Genomic DNA, 27,276 nt, shown 5'->3' with positions numbered 1-27,276 from the left:
ATTTTAATGGCTGCGATGGCAGCAATTATCCTTTTTAAGGCTGTTATGCAATGCTCAAAATTAGTTAGATTCTCCAGCGATGCATGAAGACGTCAATCAGCTTATTTGATATTTACCCGGCAGTTCGCTCCTTCCCTCCATTATGCAGTTTGCCAAATTGATTTTATGCCGAAAGTCTCTTAGCATATTTGCATTTCAATGTGGTCGCAATTAAATATTAAAATCAATTAAAGCTCCGAGCAGTTGAGCCAGGCATCTCTCTGGCTTTCGTTCCCAGATTCCCCGCCAGTTTTTGCCAGGTAGGTAGCTTTGCAAAGTCGACTGTTTACCCAACAACAATATTTTTATTTTTGATGTCCCACAGGCGATTCTGGCTTGTAATAAGAATACACAGCCTTCGGCTGTGGTTTAATTGTAAATGCGAACAGCTTAAAACAAGAAGACGATTTGCACGAATAAGGGCTCAAAACGACCTGGAGGCTACGATGATTGGGCTGACGGATTAATTTTAATGAGCGATTGGATTCCGCTTTATAGAGCGTGAAATTGAAGAGTTCTTAAAATCACAGAATGAGCCTCGCAATATCATATATCATCTCATTAGAGATATCACTTAACGGAGTATCGTATAAAACATATCCTAGAAATTGTGAAATATAATAGGAACGTATAATGTTAGGTACGAAAAATAAACATATAACATAACAAAATTCTATTAAAATTTCATCCAATTGAAAGCATTAAGACCTCGCTTCAATCAGAGTAGTGAATCAAGTTTCCTGGTTAGCTATTCAGTATGATTTTCCTCCAGGAACACATATTTCATATTTACAAGCAATGTTGGCTATTTTGGCTGCGCCCCAATAGTTCGTGTTGCAAAAGTCAAACATGGCAAAGTGGAACAACAAAAGGAATACTCCGAATAGCTATGATGTGGAGTGGGCTTGATGGAGCGATTTCCATCTCCTCTGGTTGGCTGAATTTTCAAGCTTAAACAAGTATGCAGAAAAGGCAAATAGTGAGCCTTAAATTTGTAGCCGCCAACAATTTGCAGACGGCAAGGGAAGTAACAACATCGAAAAGTATGCGCAAAAAGGACTCGGCAGCATTTTGCCCGGCAGCTATCTCGCAATTTAAAAGCGGATAATAAAAACGGATTTACAGTTATGAGCACAAACATGCCGTAAAGCAAATAAATGTGAGAAGAAATCGGAGCGAAGGTGGTAAGTTCTCGTATTTGCAGGACCTTGGCCCCACGGCGCCACGGCCCCAGGTCCTTCGTCCTGGACAAACACGAGCCGCGACCCCAATCCAATTAAAGAGAAAGCAATTTCTCGAAATTCCCACAACCCAAACCAAGCCCAAGTCCCAAACAGCCTTGAAGTCTTCTTAAAAGCGAGCGAGATACATTTGATAGCGTCCAAGTAGAGCGCTCGTTTTAATTAGATACTCGAACTCGTATTCGATGACGGGCAAGCGGGCCAAAAGCTCTCGGGAAAACCGATTAACAAAGGCCAAAAGCGATGGAAAGCGAAAAGCGTTTTGTCTCGCATTGTGCCATCTGAAGGGGTTTTGTGGACAGTTGCATTGTCAGCGCCGCACGTGCAACAAAGGGTTTCTCCGGGGGACAAAGGCACGGCCTTCGCATCGCAGAATGACACACTTAATACACTCGACGATTGGAGGGCATTTGCCACCATTGCATTCCACCGACGGAACCTGGAGTGCCCCAATCGCTGCTTATTGTACCGCTAATGGCTAAACGTGCTACCTCCTTTTTTTGGCGCTATCTCAATGCAATTACTTGTATTTTGTGGGTTGCAAAGATACCTTGATGCATTGTTAGAAACTATTTCTGCCTTATATGCAGAGTTGTATTGAATAATATTATTTGTAGTTATTTTTGGGTAATTAATCATTTAATTAATTTAATTCGTGGTTTTAAATAAAATAGTGAATAAATAATCTTAAGACTCTTTAATAGCTCATTAACTGTGAGGTATTTGCTTGGTCGACTCATCTCTTTACATTTGCTTTCCTCTTGTGTCTGTAAATTTTATTTGAGTTGCCGCCTTATCGAAAATGGGGCGTTTCGACCTTATCAGCTCTGGCATCTACGTCATTGCACATTAAAATTGCAAAAAATACGACACAGTCGAGTGGCACTTGGGGCGTGGAGGTCCTTCAGGAGGCACACAACAATACCAATACCAATACCAACACCATTGCCGATATAGTACTAGCAGCGATACCAATGCCCTTACCCACACCAAAACCAACGAAAGGACCCACACAGCACGTAAGACTTTCAATCAAAGTGCATTGGAATGGAAATTCTGCGCTGCAGCGCAGAAGAGGAAGGAAATGCATGCTCGACTGGATGTCTGACGGACGTGGATCGAACAGGAGGAGCGTGTGCCGAGCCATTTACGGACTACTCCTGGGTCTCCAACTAACTGTATTAAATACCAGCCAATGCAATGCCCCGAGGACAGCTTCTGTGGAGTCATCGGATCTCAGTTTGTCCGGGAAACCAGGATGGGTATGGCTTCTTGGTTGCCCATAACGAGGTTGCTACCAGTTGGTTACTGTGGCGACTTTGCTGCTTTTCCACTGACTTTGCATACTTTGAACTTTAGCCCATCCAATCTATATAGTATAGCTGTTTGTCGCCGCCAGTCAATGTTGCTGAGGCAAGAAGTCAAAAGTATCGACAGGATGTCTTGGCAAAAATATGAAAGTGCTGTGGGTGTATGAAGGGCGGTCGGTGGGATTATCTGGCCAAGGAAAAGATTTATCAACTACTTCCACGAAACGGGTTTAAAGCCGTCCAGAATAGCCTTGGAATTATTGATGGCACCGACTTACCATGTGTCGACTTAAGCGAGTAGATAAAGGTTGATTCGCCTGTCAAGTTAAACATTTTAAAACCTGCACAAAATCACCGATGCCCAAAGAGATACAACTCAAGCATTGAGATGCCTTCAATGCTTTCAATTTCCTGGCCGTAGTGAATTAATGGAGCACGGTGAGGCTCAGAACACGAAAATTCACGGCATACAAATTCCATTTAATGACCGAAAATCCTTAACTGAAATAAATTTGATTTTATTGACTGCGAATCAGGACTCGGCGGTGGGGAACACGATTTGAATTTGCCAGACAATGGGGTCGGCGGTCCTGATTTAGGAAATTACATTTTCGGGCCTCATTGTTGGGGGCCGAAACAAATGAATTATGATGTGGCCAAACACAAAAAAAAAGTTATTTCCTTTATGGCCTCCACTGCAAACCCCTTTCCAATCAGAAACGAAACACGTGCGTGTGCCTTGTCAACGGGGCGTATAAATCTTTTCAGCTACTCAATCCCGATGACTGCCATGCATTAAAAGTGGCCGTGCCGCAATCGGACGGACCCACTGCTATTAAATATTTAGGCAATTTGTAGATCTATAACGATTTGGCCCTAATGTGGGCTATATTTATGAGCATGCCCTGAATAATTCACCTACACCGAATCGGATCTGGACTTCCACTGGCCCTTCTTCGACTATTGTGTCCGGCTTGGCGTTTGCGTTTGGGTAATTTATTAGCCACGTCTTTCAATATTTAATTGAATACGGTGTCGCAGCGTTAGACAAATGGCCAACTCTGCTGCTCCAGCTGGCGATGCGTGCCGTGAAAAGTGCTCTACTAAATTGCAGGCCAAATGTCCTGGCCAACTGGAGGCCTTCGTGGGTTTATTAATAGCGCCACCATTTCAACTGGCAGCCAGAGTGACGGATCTTCGGTACATTGGACGATACGGATTGAAATAGATATGAGCTTACGAGGTCACTGTGTGGGCAGTGGACAAATGAAAATAAACTCAAGCCTATATATGCGTATATATAGCATACCAAATTCAAAGAATATTGTACAACCTGAAGGAGGAATGTAAAATTTTCTCTAAGCATGACAGCAATGTTTCCAGTTTACCTTTCATTTCAAACAAATCCTTCTATTCTTAGACTTCCCTTCCTTATAAACTTTTGATTTGATAACAGAAAACTTTGACGATTAGCCATATTACAGATCTGTGGCATAACTCTTATTAAACACGTCATCAGCTAACCGGGTGAACTACCCAGAAACTTGTGCTTAAACCGAAGTGGAAGCCAAATTTATGCAATGCAAGGACCTGGGGCTCGGCAGGAATGCCCAACTAACCATCAAAGATGCAAAGTCAACACAAGCAGCCAGCCCGGCTTCTTGTAGCGCAATGGCCCGAAAACTTTGGCTGAACACAGGGCGTATGAGCAACTTATACCAGCTCAGCTGGTAGTGCGACAATTTAACGCGCTGATTGACGAGCAAACACTGGAGGGCTGTGAGCGGCCCAGTTGGCCAGGACTTTAACTGTTTGTCAATGGCATTAATTATGTGGCTCAGTCATAATGTGGGAATGAACAAGGTGGCTCGAGTGTTGGGACTAGTTTAGCATTATAATTTGACGTGACAGAGTTGCGTGTGTTTGCAGGCCATTGATTTGAAAATAAGAGTGTGTGGCCACAGAGTAAACCAGTGGTAAAACGACAAAGGTGCGCCACAAAATGCCCTCTGGCGTTGTCAGAATACATATGAAATTGAATTATGGCAAACTGAATGCGCAGCGCAAAAGTCAAAGTCAGTGTCAACAGACGAGCAAACACGTATCCAATTTGTTAGGAGTAAATGGGTGGAGCAGTATACTTATGGCAGTATTTGTATCTGTATCCGTATGCAAAAGGGGGCGGTGATACGTCACTTGACATCTGTATAAACAGAAGGGCGGGTGGAGAGTACAGCAGACAATATGAAATGCTGCCAGGACACTCATGTCGCCCATTTTCCTCTCTGTTTTGTTGTTATGCGACTGAATGATTTCTTTTGTGAAATTGATAACTCTGTATACAGTGCAAATATGTAAGCTTGTGTGTGTGTCAGTGTGTGTCCATGAGGGGATGTCCTGTATGCGAAATGGTTTAAAATGCTTCGGATTCAGCCTGGCTTTGTGTTCTGCCTCAAGGCCTGCGGATTATTACAAATTAAAGTTGTGTAGGGCTCCAGGGCCAACAAAACTGTGACAGGGGATTTTGTGGAAATATATTTTCGGTATTGTCATTGAGAAAATATTGAGCAGTCATGTGGTGAGATACGATTCCTTTAAGTACACACTTCAGCAGATTCAGACATTGAAGATAAGTTATGGCGGTTCCACTGAAGCTTGAGAAAAGTCATTAATTTTCACAATAAAAAAGAATTCCTGTCAATTAACTTGAAAGCAGAGTTGGTGTTTGTTTAGAACCATAAAATGATTATCTGGTTTTAAAGTATATCATTTTTGCGTTGTTGCGAAAATGTACTCAATTATTTAAATGTTCCGCAAAAATGTATAACTCATGCGAATAACTTTTAATAACCATTTGTTACAGTTCCAATGAACGAACACATTTTTTACACGCTATTTCCGTTTCCTGCGCTGTCATCCATCACATTTGCTTAATTTCATTTCGGTTGCAAAAACTCTGTCGTGCCTGCATTTGCATAACTCCTCTCGTTTTGTTTATTCTCTTCATATTATGCGCTTAGCGGGTCTTGCCAATGATTGATTGGCCAAGAAGGCAGCACGACATTAGCCCCATATCCTTGACAAGGACCCCAAGCTCACGTAAAGCAAGTCATAAAAATATTTCACCAACCGAACAATAAAAAGTGAAAAGTGCCGAGTCGAAATAACAAAACGTTGTAGGTCATGTGTCATCCGCAGAGTCCTGAGTTCCGCTTTGTTTTGCCTTGCACGGCGGCTCATATTGCATGTGGCATGTTTGTTTGCACTCCGTCGGGATATAGAGCCCAGATACCATACACCATACACCATATAACATACACCAAACACCATATACCATTCAGCTGCGGGTGTGACGAACTTTAACACACCGAACAGTTTTGTGTCCTGGCTGCCACGGGGCTTAGGTGGAATATTTAATTTTTGCTTTGTGGCACATTGTGGCAAATTCTCGCTGGGGTGTGAGAGCAAAGTGAGGCATTAATGAAATTCCATCAAAGTTTGGCCAGCTGATGCACGGGAGCAGATGATCCCGAAAACGGTGGTCGGGCGCAAGTATTTGGGATAACTTTGTCTTAGTTTCCGCTAAAAGGAAGTTGCCATTTCGGAATTTCAATTTTGTCGCAAAATATTTAATTGGAATTGTTTCGGGAAGTAAAAGAATATTTTAAAGTGTTCTTCAATACCTGTCTCCTATATTTTAATAGTTCATTACCATTAAACAAACATTAAAATCTATACTTCTATTGAGAAATCGTACAGATTTTCATCATTTAATAGAAGTTTGAAGTAATTTGAAAATTAATTATTTAAATACAATTAAAATACAATTTTCATATTTTTAAAAAAAAGTACCACTCGTCTATATTATAAAGGTATTTTACCTCTTTGGCACTAATTTTACATCTCGGATCAATGATTTTTTGGCCATCCTTCAAAAGATACTTTAAAGGATCTGAGGACTTCCTGTGATGCTATTTTAATCCCCATCCTGATCCCTTCTGGCGCCTTTTTTAAGGCCACTTAATTAAATTGGGCGCTTGGCTAAAAGAGCGCGGCTCAGCTGATAAAAAAGGACTGAAAAGTCCAAAAAGAACATCCACCCTAGAGCATCAACACTCAATCATTAAGACCACACAAAAAAGAAATGACAAATTGAATTGGGTCACAGAATGTGCACAACAGGAAATCTGAATAAGTATTTCACTCAGGACATCGAGAAGACCTATAATTACCATGGTGTACATAATAATAAAATCAAATATGCCAAGTTTGGGCGTCAATTCTAAGCTGATTAGATGCAAATGGCTGTGATAAAGATAAAAATACCAAATCAATATCCAACTAAGTCGTTACTCGGCCTCAGTCCCCACTCATCCGACCTCCGATGATGACACTTCAAAACAAACTACACACAGCGCAAGAGGGAAAAATTGCAAAGCCCAGGCAGATTATATGTTATTTTTATGTTAAAAATAGGGGACCAGCGAAGGAGCCAAAGGACTCAGCCAGCCCGAGGAGGCTTCGAAGGGGCAGGGGACGCAACACACAAAAGTTTTATTTATTCATGGGCACGGAGGACTGGTGTGCGTCACCAGGAATCCGCAGCTGAGATGTGTTACCCAACTGGATGCCGAGGAATATTTATTTTACTATCGGAATGCTTCAGATTTTTATGCCTACGTTCAGGACACCTGAAAGTCGTAAAGCTAAAAACACACAAATGCTGCATTTCAAATGCTTTATTTGATTTTGAATTCAAAAATGTATGTGAAAGTTGCTTTGAAGTTACCTTGGCTCTTCTGCAGAAAGGCTCAGCACAAAACACGTACAAACCGATAGTTTGCTTTATTCTATTAATATTTAAATTCGCGCGCACTTTCCCTTTTGCTGGGCTCAAAGGACTTCCGCTTGGACTTTCTCTCTTTGGGGCAACCTATCGAACCGAACGCTCCGCTTGATTTGTGAAACTGGCCTCGTTTGGCCAGTGGGTTTGGTTAAAAACGTGATTCTTGTGGCCCTGTTAACCGTTCGGGTGGCCGACATCGGCTGCCGATGTTGCCTTTGGGCCACTGTTAACTGGTCTGGACTGAAACGTTCCGGGAAACGAGCCGAAAGTAGGTCTGAGTGGGAAATTAATCGAGGCCCATTGAGTGAAGTTCACAAAGCTTCGCCAGCTTTCAGGAGCTTTCCCAACAATTTCCCCCTATTTTACCAAGGCCAAACTAAATTAAATTTTAAAATGTTAAATACCTGTTTGTGTTGTGAATGTGTTGCTGTTTTTGGTAAAGTATTAAATGCCAATAGTTACCTGAAAGTACAATAAATTAAATTGAAATCAGTCGAGGTCAACAGTAAAACGAAACACACTCAAAGAAATCACAAGTAACGATTAACTCACTAATAAAGGGACTTTATAGATAGACATATAAACTTTTCCAAGCTTTGTTAGTTATGGTAAGTTATGGAAAGGAGCAAAAGCTTTTATAAAAGCTTTTCGTTTAGAAAAAATGTTGCCAGCTTAAAATATTTTTTTAGAAAATTGAAAAAAGGATTTGTTAGAAATTCTTTAGAGTGAAAACATGCCAATAACGGACTAAATACAATGTTAGTAGAGTTCGACATTCTAAGAAAACGGTTTAAGTGCGTGCATTTAAGAAAAGTCTTATTATTTCATGGCTACTTTGATGAAGAGTTTAACGTTCTTTATTAGTATCAACTAGGAACACCAACAATTGCATAAACATTAACAACAACAACAGCGACACACTTAGAATAATTTCTAGCTAAAAGAATTATTGGCTAGAGCTCCGTTTGCTGTCACTGAATTAACAACAAAGGCAAGATATCTTTGGATAATCACACACCAGTCGAGTTTTTTGCTGTTGGCTAAAACGAATTGACATCGAATTTAAAATCGAGATCCAAATTTTTCAAGGGATTTCGATGGAATTTTTTGCTGCCATGGTGATGATGGTGATGTGGTATCAGTATCTCCACCTCCGGTTCTTCATCGGTTTCGGTTATTACAAGTTTTTCGAATCATTTATTAAGATTTGTGTGTGTTTAAGAATAAATACAGAAGAAAAACCATTAAAATTGCCATCAATAATATGGAAAAATATTTTTGTTTATGTCTATTAATGTAAAGTTATGCAATCAGAAAGAGAGAGACAGCGAATAAGCTAATGAAGTGGGTGAATTAAATGTGTATTGAAGCAAAGTGAAAGTCGAGAACAGTTGCACATTCACATTCACATTGACATGACACACGCAATCACAAATGTATCAAATGAAAACGTTGCGTATACGTGATATTTGTTTATACAAGTCAATTTCAACCAAGCACGCATCAGCCAGCCCTCGCCAGCTTGACGTCCATTCGCATTAGAATTGCCCTTTGTCACAATTTTCCACAACTGCCTTTTGCCCAAGCTCCAACCCACTTATCAACGCCCGGCAATATCGTAAATTTTCTGCTAATTTCCTGCACACTCAACTTTTTAATCATATAAATAGCCATAAACTGCGAGTCGCTGGTTATATCGAAAAGTTTCGTTTTATTTCGACTGCGCCTGGGACAAAAGAGTAAGAAAACTACCGAAATGAAATAAGAGCTCTTGAAGTCAAGATACTTTGTGTCTACGAATGCCTTTGTAGGGGTGTATCTTATGGGAAAAAGCATTTCGCTGTGAAGTTATGGCATAAAAGAATTGCCGAGTGGAGTTGCAAAAGTTCAGCTTGGGATAAGTGCGTTCCTGAGTACGCAATAAAAGTTTGAATACCTGCGAAGTGGCTATGCAAACTTGATAGCCACGCTCATTGTGCTGAAAATTTTCAATGCGTGCAAATATATTTTGTAATTGTATTATATTTAACTGTCGTGAAGAATGGGAACTAGTTAATATAGTCTTTCCCTTTTCAATTTTTACCAAATTGGATTAGGCCTGAAATGGGTCTTGCTTTTTCGGTCACTCAAACTTTTCCATTTATTTAGAACTCGAGTACCGAAAAGTTTGTCGGCAAACCAAAACCGATTACCCCGACGTGGCAGCCAATAAATTTCGAAACAATATCGATTATGTGCTTATAAATTATATACTCGTGCACATAGGCACAAGTTTTGCTTGTGGCCAGACTTGGGAAATTCATTACGGAATTAGCTCGGCTCCAGCAGTTTTCATTTCCCTGTGCATGCCGGCGGCCAAAAGCATAAAAGCATTATGAGCCTGGCTGGCAATGACAAGGCACTAACACAAGTACACCCAATCATGCACACACAGACACAGGCTCGAAACACACACACACTTGTGCAGTGACAGCACTAAGTAAAGTCTACTCCAAGTTAGACATCGCACAGACGGCTGCCTGCCCCAACATGTTTCCCTAAACTTTTAATCAGCCCCAAAAAAAGGAGCGCAAAAAACTTCAGTCCCCTTTTGGGGGCCACAATTATTGCCGAATTTGCTGAGCAACAAAAACATAATCAACTTAATTGCATAGAGTACGCTATGCAAAGCCAAAGGCTTTTGGAAGCGGAGCGAGGTATTTCGGGTTCAGAATATGCATGTACATATATAGACTTGGGGATACTCATTGAATATTACTAAGCTTTATCCACTTTCAACCACTAATAAAGTAGATTATTTTCCTTTATATGCTTAATAAGCTTAATCGCTTATATCGTACTTTTCATATATAGACATTCTAAAAAATAATAATCTGCATTTAAATAAATATCCCCCTAGCCTTCAAGCCAAACTCAAATCATGAATTATATGCCTTCCTTTTATCAGCTCATCAAGCTCAGTAAGGGATTACAAACTTTGTTGCCAATCGAATTTTTCATCAATTTGTGAATATTCAAGCGTGCAAAAGTATGCCCAACTTATGGAGCCCATCCCACTGGAGCCTACGTGGAACCTAAGCTGATAGGGTATATCGGCGCCACGTTTATTGTCGCTGGCGTCGAAAACATGTAACATGGGGTTGTATGCTCGATTGCTACTTTATGCTTTGGTGCCCCCAAACGTATCTGGCCGTTCCCGTTGCCGTTCCTGGTAATACAATCAATTTCCGCTTTGTTTGTCAGGGAAACTTGGCGGGGAAATAACGTGAAAGTGGCCCAATGCTTTGACTTATTTTCCGCGCCCTGTTGTTATCGCTGTTGTTGTTTGGTAAGCGGAAGCAACAGCTAAGCTGCCAATATCGTTCAAATATGACGTATACGTAACGTTGCCCGGCCACTCAACATTGAACCCAACCAGCCAGCCATCGAAGCCAGCTTGTTAACTACCAAGTACACAATTTTTAATTAAATTTGCTATTATACAGATGAGTATATATATGTATCTACGTAATATCCATTATCGTGTTTGAGGATAACAATGGATGGCACTTCATTAGTCGCCTGTTTGGCTGCTCGGGGCCATTTTACCACTTTAGTTCGGTTTTCGGTTAGAATGCGGCTAGTAGGCAATGTCTGGCATTGGCTTTGTGCAATTAGCCTTTATGTGGTGTATGTATGCTCTTGATTGGGACACACACAACTGCCCGAAAAGTGGAGCAGTCACAGAAATATTTTCCAATTTGTTGGACTCAACATTGTGCTTTGCGTGCCTTAATTTTGGATATTTTTAGGGGTTGTCTTGAAAAGCTGTATAAATAAGGAATACCAACCTATTTTCGGAAGCCTTGCCCTAATTGGGAATTGGGAAATCACTCGAATAAATAAGACATTATCAGGATAATATCTGTTAACAAAATTTATGAGTCATAGAGGCACTGAAGCAAATCAAGAGCACCATAAATATGGCTTTAAACATTTTATTCCAGGCCATATAGCACAGTTCAATTGACAAAACGATAACAAATAATCGTTGCCAATTATTCACAACAAACAGGCTGACTCTCCTTTGCTATTTGTATTATTCAAATGCACTGATATCCCTGAAATGTGTATCAGCACAAATACAAATTATATGCGCATACATTTGCGTCAAGTGACAAAAGCCAGGACAAAAGAAGGCGGATGTGTCAAGCTCCACCGATAAGCATCATAAATAATGTGGTTATATCAATTGCTGCATGAGAAATTCATAAGCCAGTCCGCACAGTCGGAGTAAGCAAATTCTTGGAATATCTAGTAATTTTCTTAAAATTGAAATCGCTGGGGAAACAAAACAGTAAGCTCAAATAAGAAAAGTAGAGGAAACGCATAAGGTATGATTCCCAAAGGAATTTAGAAATAAGCGAAATCCTTTCGCGGAACGTAATGTGGCGAAGGAATGTGACGGCAATTCCAGAGGGAGCATCAACATTCAGTGCGGAAATGCTTCAATAAAAACAGAACAATGACAATAATAACGACCCAACCTGAACCGAAAAGCTGGATGGGAATGGCAATGGTAATAGAAATGGCGGATGGTGGATGGTGAACACCGGATATGCCAGTCAGTGTGCGGGTGGAAAGCCTCAACAAATGTCAATTTATCATTTCCGGTGGTGAGGCGACGCAAATTGCAGAGCTTAGGAAATGCTTTGCGCGCCTGTTTAAAAGGCATTTTAACAGGGCAAACACGCAGACATTAGACCCGCCACACACACACACATCACCATCCATATAAATGTGCCCTAATGGTCCTATCCCCCTTTTTGCCCGCGCCCCATTGTGGTATGCATAATTTTACTCGGCGTGGCGCCGACTTTCTTCAGTTGGTGGCCATCCTGGAGTCGGACACAGATATTAAATATCATTCGGGCACGCATTTCTGGCATTTGTCCGGCTCTTTAATGCCGCCCCAGTGCCCAATTTTATGCATTTCTTTCGTGTAAATATGCCGCTCTCTCCCATCTTTCATATTATTCATATTTGTGGGCAAGGCCATTGCCAAAAGTGTATTTTTAGGTCGGAACAGGACACCCGTGTCGAACAATCCTCTCCCCGACGCCAAATTGAAATTAATGCGTTGGGCCAACGCGTCGGATACGTGTTATTTGTACGGCTGAATTGCCAAGCGCCCAGGAAAACCAAATGGACTGTGAACGTTTCGCTAAATTTGAATTTTAATGCTTTTGGCTGGTAAAATTTAACGACTTTCGGAATCTTGGCGTGAAAATATTTTATAGTTATTAATTTTTAAGCCTGTCAACGTCGATTGGCGGCGGAAAAGGTGCTCTTTTTATTCTTTATTTAAGATGATCGAACAATAAAAGTAAGTGCTCAAAATAAACATTAATGGCATCGGCGAGTTTGTATTTATATTTATTTAACAAAAAAACTCAGCAGTAGTAATTGCATGGTAAATACTTTTAAAGATAACACACAACGGCTTATTTTAATCAATAACATTATTTAATAAAGATCTTACCAAAATATTTTGATTCGTTTGATATTGTTATTTATTTTGTATTCTTCCCTATCTTTTTGTCCGATGTAAATTCGTCCCTAACCCTTGGCACTGCCAACGCCCTGCCTTTCCCCCTCTCCACAGCAGCTTATCAAATGGACACACCCAGGAACAGGAATTGCGCTAATTAGACCGACAACAGCCACGCACATCATCAACATGCCCGCCTTTCGGCCATGAATCAGGATATTGCCGCACCCATCTTGCGGCAAGTGTAAACATAATACGTAGTGTTCCACAGAAAACTATTTGCCCAATAAATCAAATTGACTGAACGGTGGCAAGTAGAGCACTATATGTACTCTCAATTAGTTAAACATTAGCAGGACATTTTGGTTAAATATGTTGCTGCATAATAAACCAAGTTAAATAATAAGCTCTGGCAAAGCCACAAGTGGAACGCTCCAGGAATTGTCAAAAAATTAATTAAAATTATGCAAATGTGCGCAATAAACGTAAGTATTAAGCGTATGTCCTTGCCTTTTGTCTTTTAAGGACCCACACTTTTTATTTTAATCTGCTCCTAATGTATGCTTTTGAGCGTGAAAGATTTGATTTAAATACTCTTATAGAGGGAATATTAAATATTACCTCAGGAAAGGAAAATTCTACATGTTATTATTACATTACATTGCATGTAAGCAAAGTCTAACATTTTACAAAATGTTAATTAAATAATAAACAAAATAAATTAAGGAATATATTTAACAAGGTAATTCAGTTATCACAACAATCATCTTAACAAATGCCTTAACTAAGCCAAATAGTGCTATGAATCATGATCATTTTGCTAAATAGCCACATAACAACATTAGACCTAAAACCTGAAATATCCCCTATAGAGCATCTTATAGTAGGGACAACTCCTTATAGCCAGTTAGTGTGTGTGTGTGTGAAGTTTAATTGCTTGTCTTGAGCAGGATCAACCAACACTGGAGGGCACTTATTTGCGTTTCACATTAAGCGAAGGCAACTGAAAAGGAGCTTAGCAAGGACTTAGCATGTGCCGTCGCCTTTCCTCTCGTGTCTGTTTGTTTGGGCTTATACTTTGCATGAGTTGACATCTTTATTGCCAATTTATGTCCTTCCTGGCCCATTCGCAGGTAATTTCGCTTTGGGCGTGTCCAAGCGGGAAAGGGAAGTGAAATATAACAAAATGGACCTCGTCATTGTCATATCTTAATTATTTGACAGACCGCGGAAAAAGTACCCTGCTTGTACTTAAGCATTTACGGATTTACGTTTTTAATTTTGTTTTACTCGCAAGCGGAATAAATTTGAAATACAGCCTACGTGTTTGTTTTACAAAATGTTTTGGGCATAAATGGCGTAACCGAGCGGCAGTTTTATGGTTGATTTGGGTTTTCACTTCTTTTCGTTAGTTTATTTGTATGTTTTATTACGCTTTTCTTTTACGCTGCTGCAGAGGAAAATCAAAAAAGTTCGAGGAGCGGCCTAAACTTTATAGTAAGGAACTTTATGGTAAGTAAAAAAGATAAGGCAGCTGGCGAATATTTATGAACCACTACAGCCCAAATGAAATTGAATATTGAATAGTCTTTCGGTGAATACAAGAACTGACTTAATTTCCTTGCTACCCACAAACTTTCAAGGATTATCCAGAATATTTCAGCGATTCCAAGAAGCCCCAATTAGCTGAGCCAATTTCAAGGCAAATGTTACGAGGGAAACCAAGGGAACAGCACACATAAACCAGCAAATTAAAAGCTGTTGGCAGCGGGAAAATTGCTAAGCAATAACAATAATTTGTGGCATTAACGGGGAGCGAAATTTTCTGGCTAACTTTTCCCGTGCAGCCATCCAGCCATTGATAAAGTGTCGCTATACAATTTATCAGCACTCCCTCTGGGAAACTAGGAAATGAAAATTGGGAGGGGAGCGGGAAAACGTGCGGAAAACGGCGGTAAAACAAACAGTTACTGCCATTACTACTGCTGCACCTGCCACAAGGGAAAGCTGGCTGTGGTAATTTATGAGTCAGTCTCTGGAAACGCTGTGCGCCTCGATGGTTTTCCATATTTTCATTATTTCAAAAAGGAGCAAATAAACCGCACAAAGTTTCTCCTTTTTTTGGGGTTTGCAAATATTATTAGCCCCAAACTTTGCATCCAAATTTGCGCTGAGTAAAAAGTTATTGTGGTGAAAATTTAAATGAATAACTAAGTAAATTGAAAATAATTGGATATGTATGTATTTTCAGGAGGCAAGTATATAAAATTTACAGTGAATTATGGCAGAAGTTTTAAATAATTCGAGTTATTTTTCCAACTAAAATTTTATTCCGTACAATAGAAAGAGGCCATAACTTAACGTGTAAATTTATAAATAGTATTAATTAAAAATTTGTTTATTGTAAGCAAATATTATATAAAAGTAAACAATTTTGTATATTCCGTTAAAGGTTTTTTGCCTTGAAGCAAAATAAACGTTATTATCGCTTTACTGCGAATCATATGTCGTAAACTAAACTGTGCCCCCAAAAGCAAGCTATGGAATTTGTGTTATCCTGTGGCCCATATCGTTGTCCATAAAAGTGACTTCTGACTACGCTTATTAGATACCATAAACAGGAGCATAACCTACGTTAATGCGCATTGGGAAAAAAGAATGCCCAAGGCGACTGTGGGACAACGAGGCGGCTACTTAACAAAGTTAAGGGCCTTACACAAATTTGCCATCAGGCGCATAAAAGCGCTTGCGGATGTAGTGGCGTGTAATGGAGTGCAGTGTATACAACCAAATGCAAACATCCCCTTATATATATATATATATATATATATATATATATATGTGTATACACTTCAACAATTCATATTTGCGACACCATTAAGCAGAGGGCCGCGGGGAGCCCGGAAAACTGGGGGAAAATGGGAAAGTGCGAGAAAAAAGGCAAATGCGATAACGACGTGCGCCCAGCGTGTTGATACAGTAAATAATACTCGAACCCCTGGACACAGGATTTCCATTCATCCCCACACATACAGGACACCGAAAAAAAAATCCTATAAACTAAAAAAAAACTAGTTTCTATTCTTCGCTTCTTTAAAAACTATTACAATTCCGTTTTTTTCGTCTAGCTGTATAGATTTTTCTTAAGTCAGAAAGTAAGGAATGATGAATATTTTCTTCAAGTGCAGCCACACACACGCACGCACACCGAATGTTGAACAGTCGTTAATATGAATGTATTGGATATCGGAGATTGAACGGGCCTTACCTTCGTCCTCGTCGTCATTGAACTCCGTGATTGCCGCCTTGTCGCAGGGACGATCAATGCCATTTGTTGCTTCCGACTTGCCACTCCCACCGCCAACTGCGCCGCCCCCGTTGGCCGCCTTCGCCTCGCCGTTGGAGATAATTGAACTGGATTTGGCGTGATTCGTATGATTGCTAGCGGATGACTTGGATGACTCGCCCTCCAAGGGAGGAGCACTGGGCTCCGGTTCGCCGTTGCTGACCGCATCCATGGCGGCGCCATCCTTCGTCTTTAGCTCCTGGCTGGTGTTGCAGCCCATCTTACTGGATCGAGGCTTTGAGAATTTAGTCCGCGGCTTTTGGTGGAGTCTCTATGCTTCCAGTTGGCCTAGGTTACCCTTGTGTTGTTTAATCAATTGCACACACACACTATACTACACACCCACACACACATTCGAACTGGAAACTAGTTTATAAACGATACTTGTTGTTTCTGGGCCAATTTGCACTTTGACTTTCGCAAGCCGAAACCTTTTTTGCATTAAATTTTTACAAAAATACGTTGTGCCTTGGTTATCTTTTTGTTCAAAAAACTTTGGTGTTTACAAAAGTCGTTAGAAAAAGGTGCACAACCACAATTCACTAGCCAAAGACCTCGCACGGAACCGGAAGCGGAAACCAGCTGAATGGCAGACTCGCAGCGCAACTGACTGTCTCTGGCACAAGCTCAGGCACAACTGACTTTGACACTGAACGGCGCCGGCGACGCGTCCTCACTGCGGATGCCACGGACCCCGAATGCCCGATATCCCCACATCCTGCAGGAGCTGGAGTTTCGAGCTCAACAAGCAGCGACGCGCCAGCCGGCAGTCAACGACACACAAAGCCCAAGGAAACAGAGAGCCAGGACCTCGAGGAGAGATAGGAATAGGAGGCGAGAGAATTCTCTCTCTATCGCTCTCTCGCAGGACTCACAGTGGGCAAAAATATACGAAACGTATATGTATATGTAGAATTTAATTGTCTTAAAATTTCAAAGAAATTTAATAAAATAGAAATAAATGGTTAAACAATATTCACTTTTTCCTCTGATTTTTTGTCAATAATTACAAAATTAGTATATGAAATTTAAGTTGATGTGATTTAATTCAAATAATTTTTCCTTCATGTTTACTACTGTTTAACAAGGGACCAAAAAAGAGACCCGAGAAGAGAGTGCCTCTATCCAGGCGGCAAAAGCAGCAGCTGCCTCTGTTGTTGTTAGCCAGCTCTGGCTGCAAACAAACCGACGACCGAATCCGACTCACAGATACGCACGCACACAGCCATGCGAGGAATGTGGCTTAGAGGCGCCGCAGAAACCGTTGTGGTGGCAACACAACCAGAATCCGAAGAGCGGCAAAGGCAGCCATGGCATCATCATAGAGAAAGGAATGGCCACACTCACACCAGCACAGGCCAAAGGACTCTCTTACACACATACACATTGCGTGTAACCAGGCGCAAACAGCTGAATGGAAGAAGCCCAACCAAAATGAATGCAAATAAAAAGAATATATATTCAAGCAGAAAACCTGGCCCATAAAAATATCAATGAGCACCGGCCGCTCCCTTGAGTATATATAGCAATTCATAAAAGCAACTAGCTTTTGCATCTCTAACAGCTCAGCTGTCATCTGGCTTCCTTTTTGTCTTGGCATTAATATTGGGGAGTTGGCTCTTTGGCTTATGTGTGAGTGAAGACTCTGCGATGGTGTGCGTGAGACAAATGAATTGGTTATCATTTCCTTTGTAGTTCCCAGTATTGCTCAGTTATTGTATCCCAAAATCTCTCACTTAATTTGCAGAGCTCTAGAACTTTCGAATGTAAAAGTGTGGAATTTATGAATAAATTATAAACTCTAAAATTAAAGTGTATAATTGCGATGGAAATAAAGTTTTGTGCAAGTGTATGCCACCTTTTATCTTAGAGATAGTACCATAACAATCAAGCTGAAGTGCGCATAGTCTAGTTGAAGTGCAAGCCACGAATACTCGTAAAGTGGGCAATATGCAGGCCCTGGGGCAATTTTAATCAAAACTTCCCTCTCTTACCCACAAAATGAATCCCACATATGTACATATGTTATTATATTACAAATGTCTGAGCGTATGCAAATTAGCTTCACATTGCAAACGTGGCATAAACGCGCAGAATAAACAGTCCGAAATGGGGCAGAAACGGGCTGAAAGCCATTGGTAAATATGTACCAATAACAGAGAGCTCTGTTTTAAACACAATAAAATTATTAATTAAAGCGAGGCTATTTAATTAACATGTCCATTAAAAGGTGCAGCCTTGATAAAAGCTATAGTCAAGCTACAAAAAAATCGAAACTGTACAAATTAATTGAGTTTTAATGGACATAAATTCCACCAGGGCTTTCTGAATTTCGATACAAATTTAATAAGAGCTTTCCAAAAGAACAGAGACAAATTTATATTGATGGAAAATCGAGCCAAAGGAAAACAAAAAAAGAAGAAAAAGAAAATCGCTGTTGCAAAACCATGGATTTAAGTCTCCCCTTTAAAGTTCACATTCTCGAGCACGTAGGATGCCAAAAAGGCTAGCAATTAAGTGCGAGGATCTCGCCCCCTTCTCAGCCGTTGCACTCTGGCGAACAAAAACAGGATGGGTCAGGACAAGAGCCAGAGAACTTGTCGCCCCGCTCGGAAACTGATGGAAAAACATCCTTGAAAGCGTGAATTTGCACACCCCAAAAATGCCGGGACAAACTGAAGAGCCCCAAAGCTGGTGGCCAAAATCCAAGGGCGAGAATTCCAAAGTCCCTTGGCACTTGACTACACATATACCCTTTCAAGTCCTGATAAAATGACTGACAACGCGAGTCCCGAGACTCGAGCGTCTTAGGCCCAAAACTTTGCGCATCATTTGCCAGCGGAAATGCCTAGGTCATTATGTTGCCCAAAAGATATAAATAGCTTTGTTTTTCAGATAAAAACGTTTGGCTTTTCGATTTTTCTTCTTCTCTGCTTCTCCCCTTTGTGAATGAAAATAAGGAAAATACGTATACGCCGCGTGGCTGCAAACTCTGACATGGCCTTTGCTCTTTGCTCCGCCTCCTCCCAACTCATTTGCCGCCTCCTTACGTCGGTTCTATTTTATTTAATTTTTTCTTTTTATTATATATATATATTTTTTTTTTCTTTTTGGGGTTTCCTCTCGGGACTTCTGGCAAATGGAAAGTTCTTCATGCATGCTTTTTCCAGTCTTTTTGCAAGTCTGAAGTTTAGCGGTGCGCAACAATTTTCAGGTCTACTTGAAAAACTGACAGCGAGCAATACAGAATCCGATTTTCATAAGTACTTGAGCAGAGCGGAAATTCGTCGAGTAATTTATCTGTATGCCGTTTGCGCGGCTTAACTCCTCCATTTCCGCTCCTTTGTTGGTTATTATTTGCCAAGCTGACAGTTTTCTGGCAAAGCAATTTATTCGCATTCCTGTCTCATTATTTATTCGACTTTTCACCTTGACCGTGTCCTTTATCTCACGTTTTTTGCCATATCTGAATATCTGATGTCATGTCGGCGAGAAAAGCGTTTCTTTTGTCACCATTTTTTTCCATCTTCCTGGTTGATTTGTGGCAACATAGAAAGTCGCTAACGGTAATTGAATTAGGCCAGAAATGATATATCCGCACAAAATCCCTGTTGTTTCCTTGACGATGACAATTAATCATACGCAACGTTGGAAAGGCGATGAAATGAAATATCCATATCCGTGCGTGGGATTCAATTAATTGTGTTTTATTAATGATCACACGACTTTCTTAGAAGTTCTCATTATTCAAATAAAGGCAATTTCATTGCTTAAAAATACATCAAATTATCTGAAACTTTTGCATGGCAATTTCACAACAGCTTTAAGGAAGCTACACCCATCGCATGGCTAGCAGCATTCATATCCGATAACTCAGCTCTTGGCCAAGTGCCAAGCCAATATTAACCGGGAATATGAGCAGACAATAGTTGGCCAAGAGGGGCTGGCGGATCGCATCGAATCGGTTTGTCTGGCAGACAAGCGGCAAACCAAAAAATGACAGTTCGGATGTCAGGAGTGCTCGATGTTGGCTTTAAAATCACATTCAAGAGTTCGCTCGGCACACTCAACCGGACTTGTAGAAGCAGTCCAATTACACGACTCCCGCTGCATGCATGCACCGCCTGCCACGCCTACTCACCCAGTCGAAAACACCCACCCACAACTCCAACGCCCAACGCCCATCGCCCACACACCCGTTCGCTCACCCACACGGCCATGTTTATTGAAAGGTTACATGAATGACACACACAGCACCCACACAGACTTACGCCGACCGCAGACACACACACGCACACACACACATGGGCGTGCAAAGGAGTTTGACAGGGGGTTGAGCATATTTGGAAATATATCAATTTAATTATGTCCTTATTAATTCATTAGTATGCATTAAAAGACAGATAGGTAGTACAATTACAGAGCTAATTATGTGTAAAGGTTTTCGATGTTTGTCTTTAAGTATATAAGGCATTAATTTTGATATTAAAGGAGCAAATGTGCTTTATATTTGTTTATATATGATATATGCCATTTGTACAGACCAATTATAATGGTTTTTTTATGGTGTTAACAATTTGTATCTCTATAAAACCATGCTGGATCTGTAAAGCTAGATTTAGTTCTACACTCAACCCTTTTGCTTACTTATGGAGCTATCTAACCCCTCTTGTGCACGCCACTGCACTTCCCATCTCACACGCATATCAGCATTTGCATTGTCTGTGGGCGGGAATCCCCTTCGATTCGTTCCTTCTTGGTTGCTTTTCATTGCATTAAGTGAATGTATCTGCATGCATATGCGACACGACAATAGCTATGTGTGTACAGAATGATGGGGGGGGAGGGGTTTGGAGTAACCGGAGCAGCCCGCTGCCAATTGCAACAGACGACGCCGTCTGCCAGCTCGTTACGTGCCATCACGAAAGGCACCTACTTTGCGCCCAACTCCCAGCCGGAGTTCCCACATCGAGGCGCCTATTAAAGACCTGTTTGCTCCGATTTAAGCTCCATTTTTTTTGCGCTGGTCATTGCCTACTTTTTGGCACCGTACTTCCTGTGTTTTCGGTTAGCCAGCGCTCAGATTGTCTGATGGATGATTTTTGGTCAATTGATTGATGTAGGAATTTTACAAAAGTTGACAAAGATTCCAACTCCATCTTGAATGGGTTAATCGTGGAAAAGCCAACCCTTGCGTTCGTTTATACTTTTCCACAGAAAGAAAATGTATTTAAAATTCAAAACATTGATAATAATCTACCCTGAAATAAAAATTGATTGCTTGTTTTGTGTCCTTTCTTATTAAAACTTCCTATTTCTAGAATTTAATAAACGTGTTCCTAATCTAAGTCATACACCTTACTAGTGCTGCTAAAATATACAATTCTTTTCAACATTTTCGCTTATCTATCATTTTCAAATACTTCTCTCCCTTCATAAACAAAGCAACTACTTATCTTCCCCCGCATAAATCCTTCAAAGGTATCATTAAAAATGTATTACAAGTCCAATTTCATAGACAGCATGTATATGTAAGTGGAGTTATGGTTCAACATAAACTTGTTTTCAAAACCACTTAACGACGTCCAATAAAAGAGTCGAACCCAGTGATGGTTGGGAATGCCTAGCTTTTTATGACTTTAATAGGGCACCTAAAACCCACTCTACGTGACCCGAGAGTGTTTTTAATTAACAATTACCACATCAGGACGAGCCCAGAAACACGTGTCGAGTTTTGTGGCTTACCTTGGGGCCTTGGGTGCCTAAAATTAAGATAATAGCCGGTAAATTGAAGGGGCGCCCCAGCTGAAATCAGTGGAGGGGCTGCCCGCAACTGACTCTTGTTTCTAATTTCGGAGCGTGGGCGACTGCAAAACCCACAGCACGGGAAACGGGAAACAATGGAAAACAAACTAGACCGCACCTAAACGCATGACGCAGTCGGGAACCCATCTATCCGAGCTTAAGAACCGACGGCTTGCATTTTAATTACGTTGTTCTTTACACCCTAACGTGTTGAAATGCCATAAAGGACAACAAAAGCAAGTCAGCCAGCGAAGGCTGTTGCTGGCCAAGTTGTGAAAAGGCTCAAATGGCAAGGGAAATCTCGGCAGGGGTTGAAAGCGCGAATACCCTTTAAAGATTTTAATTTAATTACTGACAAAGCGTATATAAAATACTATTATATTACAATATATATATGTTTAAGATACAGTACAAGTTTAACTTAAGTACTTCCTAAAAGAATCAATGATTTCACTTTTAATATACTCTCCCTGCATTTAAAGGTATTTTCTTGTCGAATAATTAGCAAATCAGTAACGTGCCCGTGCAGCAATTAAAATTTGTTATTCACTATCCCACATGGTGGTCAAGCGAAACGCCCGAATTCCCCGGCTCAAAGGTGTGGAAACGTCGGTGTGTTGACCAGCGGCGGCGACTTGTGCTTAGTGAGCGTGTTTGCCTCCATTTCGGTTGCCATTCCGACTCCGTTTGCCTTTTTCCGTCGAAGTGTGTGGTCAGCTGTGGTCAATGATAAAAGCGAAACGATAATTTCCGTTCGTGGAGCTGGGTGGCAAAGTGACCGTTGACATGCAAATTTCCATTTAAGGCGAAAGCTTTCTACGTACCTTGTAATGGAGTTGCTTTATGGGATGAGCACAGGTGAAGGTCAGAGTACATTCGAAAGATGCTGCAATTCTTCAAGAACTTATACATTTAAACTGATGCCTATAAAAATTAAATTTTTTAAATAAGTCCTATAAAAACAAAAATAAGTATAACTAATTCGCCCCTACCATCTAAAAGATACTCTACCAGAGCTAATGGCAACTTAATTTAATGTTGTCCCCTGCTGTAGTGGCTCCGAGTGGAAGCTCCAGGCCACCGCCCACCGAGTCGTGTGTCCCTGATGGAATTCAGTGGTGCTGACATTCGCCACCTGCTGCTCCTTCAGGTAATCCAGTATTCTTGGAACGTTGGCCTTGACGCCCAACATCGTGGTGTAGATTCTGCACCGCAAAGGAAACCAACGTTAATTCAATCTCTGCAGCTAATGAAGATTGACTCACCGCACGCGCTCCTTGTTCTCCAGGCTCTCGTCTATGATGCGTTGCACAAACTGTACCTCGCCGCCCACGCAGGTGAGTTCCTCCTGGCTTCCAGTTCTGGCATTATTGGGTGCTGGTCGTCTTTCTGGATTCCTGGTATTTCCGCCTAGGGGATTTGGTAAGTTCGAGTCGAAGAAGGGTGGATTGCACAGGCAAAATTGGTACTGTAACTGTCGCTGATCCTGTTCAAAATAGCTCTTAAAGATATTCGTGTTGTCTGGTTGAGCATAGACTTCTATAAGGCTTTCCAGGTGGTTTTTCTTTACATTCTTCATGGCGTATTCTATGTTTTGCGGTTTCGATTCCAGAGCCAACATGTGCCAACCATTTTTCTTGGCTCCAAGCAGTGAATAAATACAGGAGGAGCCGCAGCCTGCGAAGGAATCACTTAGTTAATCATTATAGCATTTTTATCCCACCTAGCTTACCTATATCTATACCACGAATGACCTGCAAGCTCAGAGGTTCCATTAGATCCTCCAACCACAAAATGTAATTCAAACGGAGTGCTAATGTCGGCACCAAACTTCCGGGTGCAAAATCCACATCTAAATCGTAATATTCCTTCAACAGCATTTTGGTCAACTCGCGCAGGGTCTTTTCATTGCGAAAGTTAACAGAAACCTTGCCATTGAGCTCCTAAATTAAACAAAAGTTTAATAAAATAATGTCTAAGCAAATCAAATTTTTTTTACTTACCAACTGGCACTGCTCCCGAAAATCTTTGTATTTTATAGCCATTTTGGTGTAGTCGGGCTGCGTGCGTAACACATTACGTGGATGCATGCCGACTATCTTTTGATTTCCCTTAGTTTTTACCATGTTTTTGTTTACAAAAAGCGCAATTGTTAATGAAATAAAATGCCGCCGAAATTCGAACAGCTGTTTAGTGCTGCAGTCTGGCAACTCCAGCGAGCAAGAGATGACACAAGCTCCCATTAATATTTGGTAGTTTTATTTGGCCTTCTGTGCTATTAGTGCCTGGTCACATAGCCACTTGTTGATTCAACTTTTGTAAACAAAAAAGTAAACTAATGTCTTGGCCTGGCAAACTGCTAATTACCTACGAAAACTTTACAACCGATTTGCCAGTTCTTAGCATTGACAAGAAGCCATATGGATGCCCTGCTTCCTGCCACTGCAAGTGCAAATGCTGTCGAGGATTCAGGGAGAAGTACGTGGCATTCAATGGGGAAGGAGACACCATATTTGGAACGGATTTCTCCAGCAAGTTCTGCGAAGACGTTCAGAAAATTATGCGATTCCGAAGCTCGGATGTGCTGCTTTTGCTACGCACAGCACAATTACGCGATAATTTCTGGACCAATGAGTATTTTAAGGCTGATTTACAAGACGATTTTCGAGCAATATTCGATGCCTTTGAAGACAAGAACCGAAAAGTGCAATTGGAAAAGTTAGCTGCCATTCTGGATACAGTGAGCACCGGCTACAGACGTTCAGTTAGCCAACTGACAGGCCAGGAAGCACATGGAGCTCTACGTCCCAAAATTGCAGCTTTATTCCTACCAGGACTACGCTGTTATTGCTATAAATGTGAGAATCTACCGTGGAAAAAGCTTCAGGACGTGGAGGATCACCAAAGGACCCATCGCTATTCAGACAACTTTCACTGCCAGATATGCTACAGACGATTCTATCTGCAGCACTCGTTAACCTCACACATAATTAGAAAATCCACAAGCTCGCGGGAACTCCACGAAAACAAGAGATATAAAAGACTACTGGAGGATCAGAAGTCACAAGAGCAGAAGGAACTGGAGCTATCACTTAACAAGGTAGAGGATATATTGGTGCCAGTTGCCAAGGACCTGCAATCGTACTTCAAGGATGAATCGAAACTTCCAATCCAAAAACGAAAGACTTCTAGCCTTAGCAAATGTCCAACCTGCGCTCAAAACTATGGCTTCTCCTTTAGCCACCAGCTGCATATGATGAAGCATAGACGGGAAAAGCTACATACAAACTTCCCTTTCCACTGTTCCTTTTGCAACAGGTCGTTTCTCACCCGGAAATTCCTACGTAAGCACCAGAAGAGGGTTAGAACATTCAGTACGCTGCTATATCGCCCCTTTAAGTGTCCTCACTGCACATGGAGATTCCAACTGAAGTCTGCCCTCGATGCCCATGTGCTGCAAAACCATGAACGCAGAAAACCCTGCCTAATATGCAAGCTACTAACCTCCCGTCTATGTTGTTCTGCTCATACCTCGAAGGAATGTAATAGGGCCATGCAAAAATATGGAGACAAAATGCGTCCGTTGAGAGAACCTCCAAAAGTAGGCTGCAGGAAGCGACCTACGCCAGTCTGCGAAATCTGCAATAGGAAGTTCACGAGGAAATTTTTCCTCGAGGAACACATGAACAAAGTTCATTTGAACAAGAGGAATTTCACCTGCGAAATCTGCGGAGCGAATTTCTACAGTCAGGGCACCATGCAAACCCATCGAAAAGCAGTGCATCTTTTAGTTCACACCGTCAAGTGTGAAGTTTGCGATCTGACCATTAAATCGAAGGGAAATTACCGAAGGCATTGCAAATCTCAAAGCCATAAGGACAACCTTGTAAAGTTCGGGAAAAACAATGATAATACAGAAGAGAGTAATTGCCGCAAAGGTTTTTCTACTATTTTAAGAGCCACCGAAGAAAAGCTTGATATTGAAGCAAGTTCGTCAACAAACACAGATATGACTTTAGAAAGTAGAAGTACACCTAACTACAAAAAAATTGGCATAAAAACTAAGCAGACCCACTCAAAAACAACACCATGTAGATCGAAAAAAAGAGGCAAAATTAAAATCTGTCAAACCTGCGGAAATTCAATTGTTGGAAGTATGGAAAGGCATTACAGATCCATTAAACATAAACTAAATTTAATGGCACAAGCAAAAATGTTCAAAAAATAATTTACTTTTTCAATATATCGTTTATCTTCATAAATAGAAATTAAATTCTTTTTCTTATATTTTTTGGGATGGATAATTGGTACTTAGACCAAATAATTCCTCATATATATTTTTTGCTAATTCAAAATTTCCGCCCCATTTCAAGATACTGAAATATACTAAGCTGAGAAAATAGTATTATTTGAGTTCATCTTATAGTTTACCCCACAACGGTCACTCTAAAAGACTTTTCGGCAAAACAAAACACATTTTTACACAAAACACGCTATAATATTAATAATACTAACTAGAAATGTCGGAAACTAGCTCTAAGGATAATGTGAAAACGGCAATGACCTATATTTGTGGAGGTAAGTTTGCCAGATAATGTAGTTCGACGGAAAACGATTTTTTAACTGCGGGCACATGGCTGCCGAAATTTTTTGAAATGCAGTTCAATAAAAATTTAAATATTTTGTAGAATGCCATCATGAAAACGAGATGCGCCCAAGGGATCCGATTCGTTGTCGCGAGTGTGGATATCGTATCATGTACAAAAAGCGCACCAAGCGTCGTAAGTAATCCTTCATATTTAAATTTCCCCCAGGAAGTCTCCAATGGCTTTGAAACTGTACTGATGATCTTTCGTTTTATTTGCAGTTGTTGTCTTTGATGCCCGTTAAAAACCCCATAAAAACATATATACAACCGTCTAAACAATATATTTAAGCAGTTAGATTGTACAAAATAAAGCTATTGCTTTAATAAATGTCATAGCCTCAAGAACAACAACGTTTTGTCATTTAATGTAATGAAGGTACATAGGAAAAAGCTATTTGACTAAACTCCAATATGTTTATTAGAGGATTTTAATGCAATACCAATTACTTGGATCGTATTCTCCAAATTTTCATAAACCAAATCTAAATCCATTCCCATATGGTGGAAAATC

At 40.7% G+C, this 27,276-nt stretch overlaps 4 protein-coding genes across 10 annotated transcripts in view; 2 read left to right on the top strand and 2 right to left on the bottom strand.

Moving 5' to 3' along the window:
- LOC6609250 (cilia- and flagella-associated protein 91) overlaps window positions 1-17,020 on the bottom strand; it is a 34,824-nt gene extending 17,804 nt beyond the window's left edge. Inside the window, exons 1-3 of one of the 4 annotated variants that reach the window (XR_004361372.1) lie at window positions 16,235-17,020; window positions 8,455-8,595; window positions 7,841-7,898 (exon numbers count right to left, since the gene is read on the bottom strand). Coding sequence is in view for 2 of the 4 variants with exons in the window: in XM_032715324.1 (XP_032571215.1) it covers window positions 8,477-8,595; window positions 16,235-16,532 (417 nt within the window). In the remaining 2 variants the exon portion in view is untranslated. Of the gene's footprint in view, window positions 1-7,379; window positions 7,564-7,840; window positions 7,899-8,454; window positions 8,596-16,234 lie in introns of those variants that run through there. The other 3 variants (XM_032715324.1, XM_002033904.2, XM_032715325.1) reach the window with 3 other exon arrangements.
- Window positions 17,021-22,479: 5,459 nt separating this feature from the next.
- LOC6609249 (U6 small nuclear RNA (adenine-(43)-N(6))-methyltransferase) lies at window positions 22,480-24,299 on the bottom strand. 4 transcript variants are annotated; one of them, XM_032716135.1, is made up of 6 exons: window positions 24,121-24,299; window positions 23,850-24,060; window positions 23,383-23,794; window positions 23,110-23,322; window positions 22,942-23,041; window positions 22,480-22,834 (listed from the first exon to the last, which is right to left on the bottom strand). In XM_032716135.1, exons 1-4 carry the CDS (start codon window positions 24,241-24,243, stop codon window positions 23,145-23,147), a joined length of 924 nt encoding a protein of 307 aa, XP_032572026.1. In that variant the 5' UTR covers window positions 24,244-24,299; the 3' UTR covers window positions 22,480-22,834; window positions 22,942-23,041; window positions 23,110-23,144. The 4 variants fall into 4 exon arrangements, with proteins under 4 accessions (XP_032572026.1, XP_002033939.1, XP_032572027.1 ...); XM_002033903.2 differs by having other exon boundaries at window positions 22,942-23,070; window positions 23,129-23,322; XM_032716136.1 differs by having other exon boundaries at window positions 23,129-23,322.
- Window positions 24,300-24,411: 112 nt separating this feature from the next.
- Window positions 24,412-26,385, top strand: LOC6609248 (zinc finger protein 91). Its single transcript, XM_002033902.2, has one exon. It carries the CDS (start codon window positions 24,456-24,458, stop codon window positions 26,343-26,345), a length of 1,890 nt encoding a protein of 629 aa, XP_002033938.1. The 5' UTR covers window positions 24,412-24,455; the 3' UTR covers window positions 26,346-26,385.
- Window positions 26,386-26,563: 178 nt separating this feature from the next.
- Window positions 26,564-27,106, top strand: LOC6609247 (DNA-directed RNA polymerases I, II, and III subunit RPABC4). Its single transcript, XM_002033901.2, has 3 exons — window positions 26,564-26,695; window positions 26,806-26,898; window positions 26,985-27,106. Exons 1-3 carry the CDS (start codon window positions 26,638-26,640, stop codon window positions 27,005-27,007), a joined length of 174 nt encoding a protein of 57 aa, XP_002033937.1. The 5' UTR covers window positions 26,564-26,637; the 3' UTR covers window positions 27,008-27,106.
- The last annotated feature ends 170 nt before the right edge of the window (window positions 27,107-27,276 follow it).

This window comes from Drosophila sechellia, chromosome 2R (assembly GCF_004382195.2).
Source record: "Drosophila sechellia strain sech25 chromosome 2R, ASM438219v1, whole genome shotgun sequence".
NCBI classification, from domain to species: domain Eukaryota; kingdom Metazoa; phylum Arthropoda; class Insecta; order Diptera; family Drosophilidae; genus Drosophila; species Drosophila sechellia.
The sequence above is the reverse complement of the archived record's forward strand: the minus strand, read 5'-3'. Positions and strand labels throughout refer to the sequence as shown.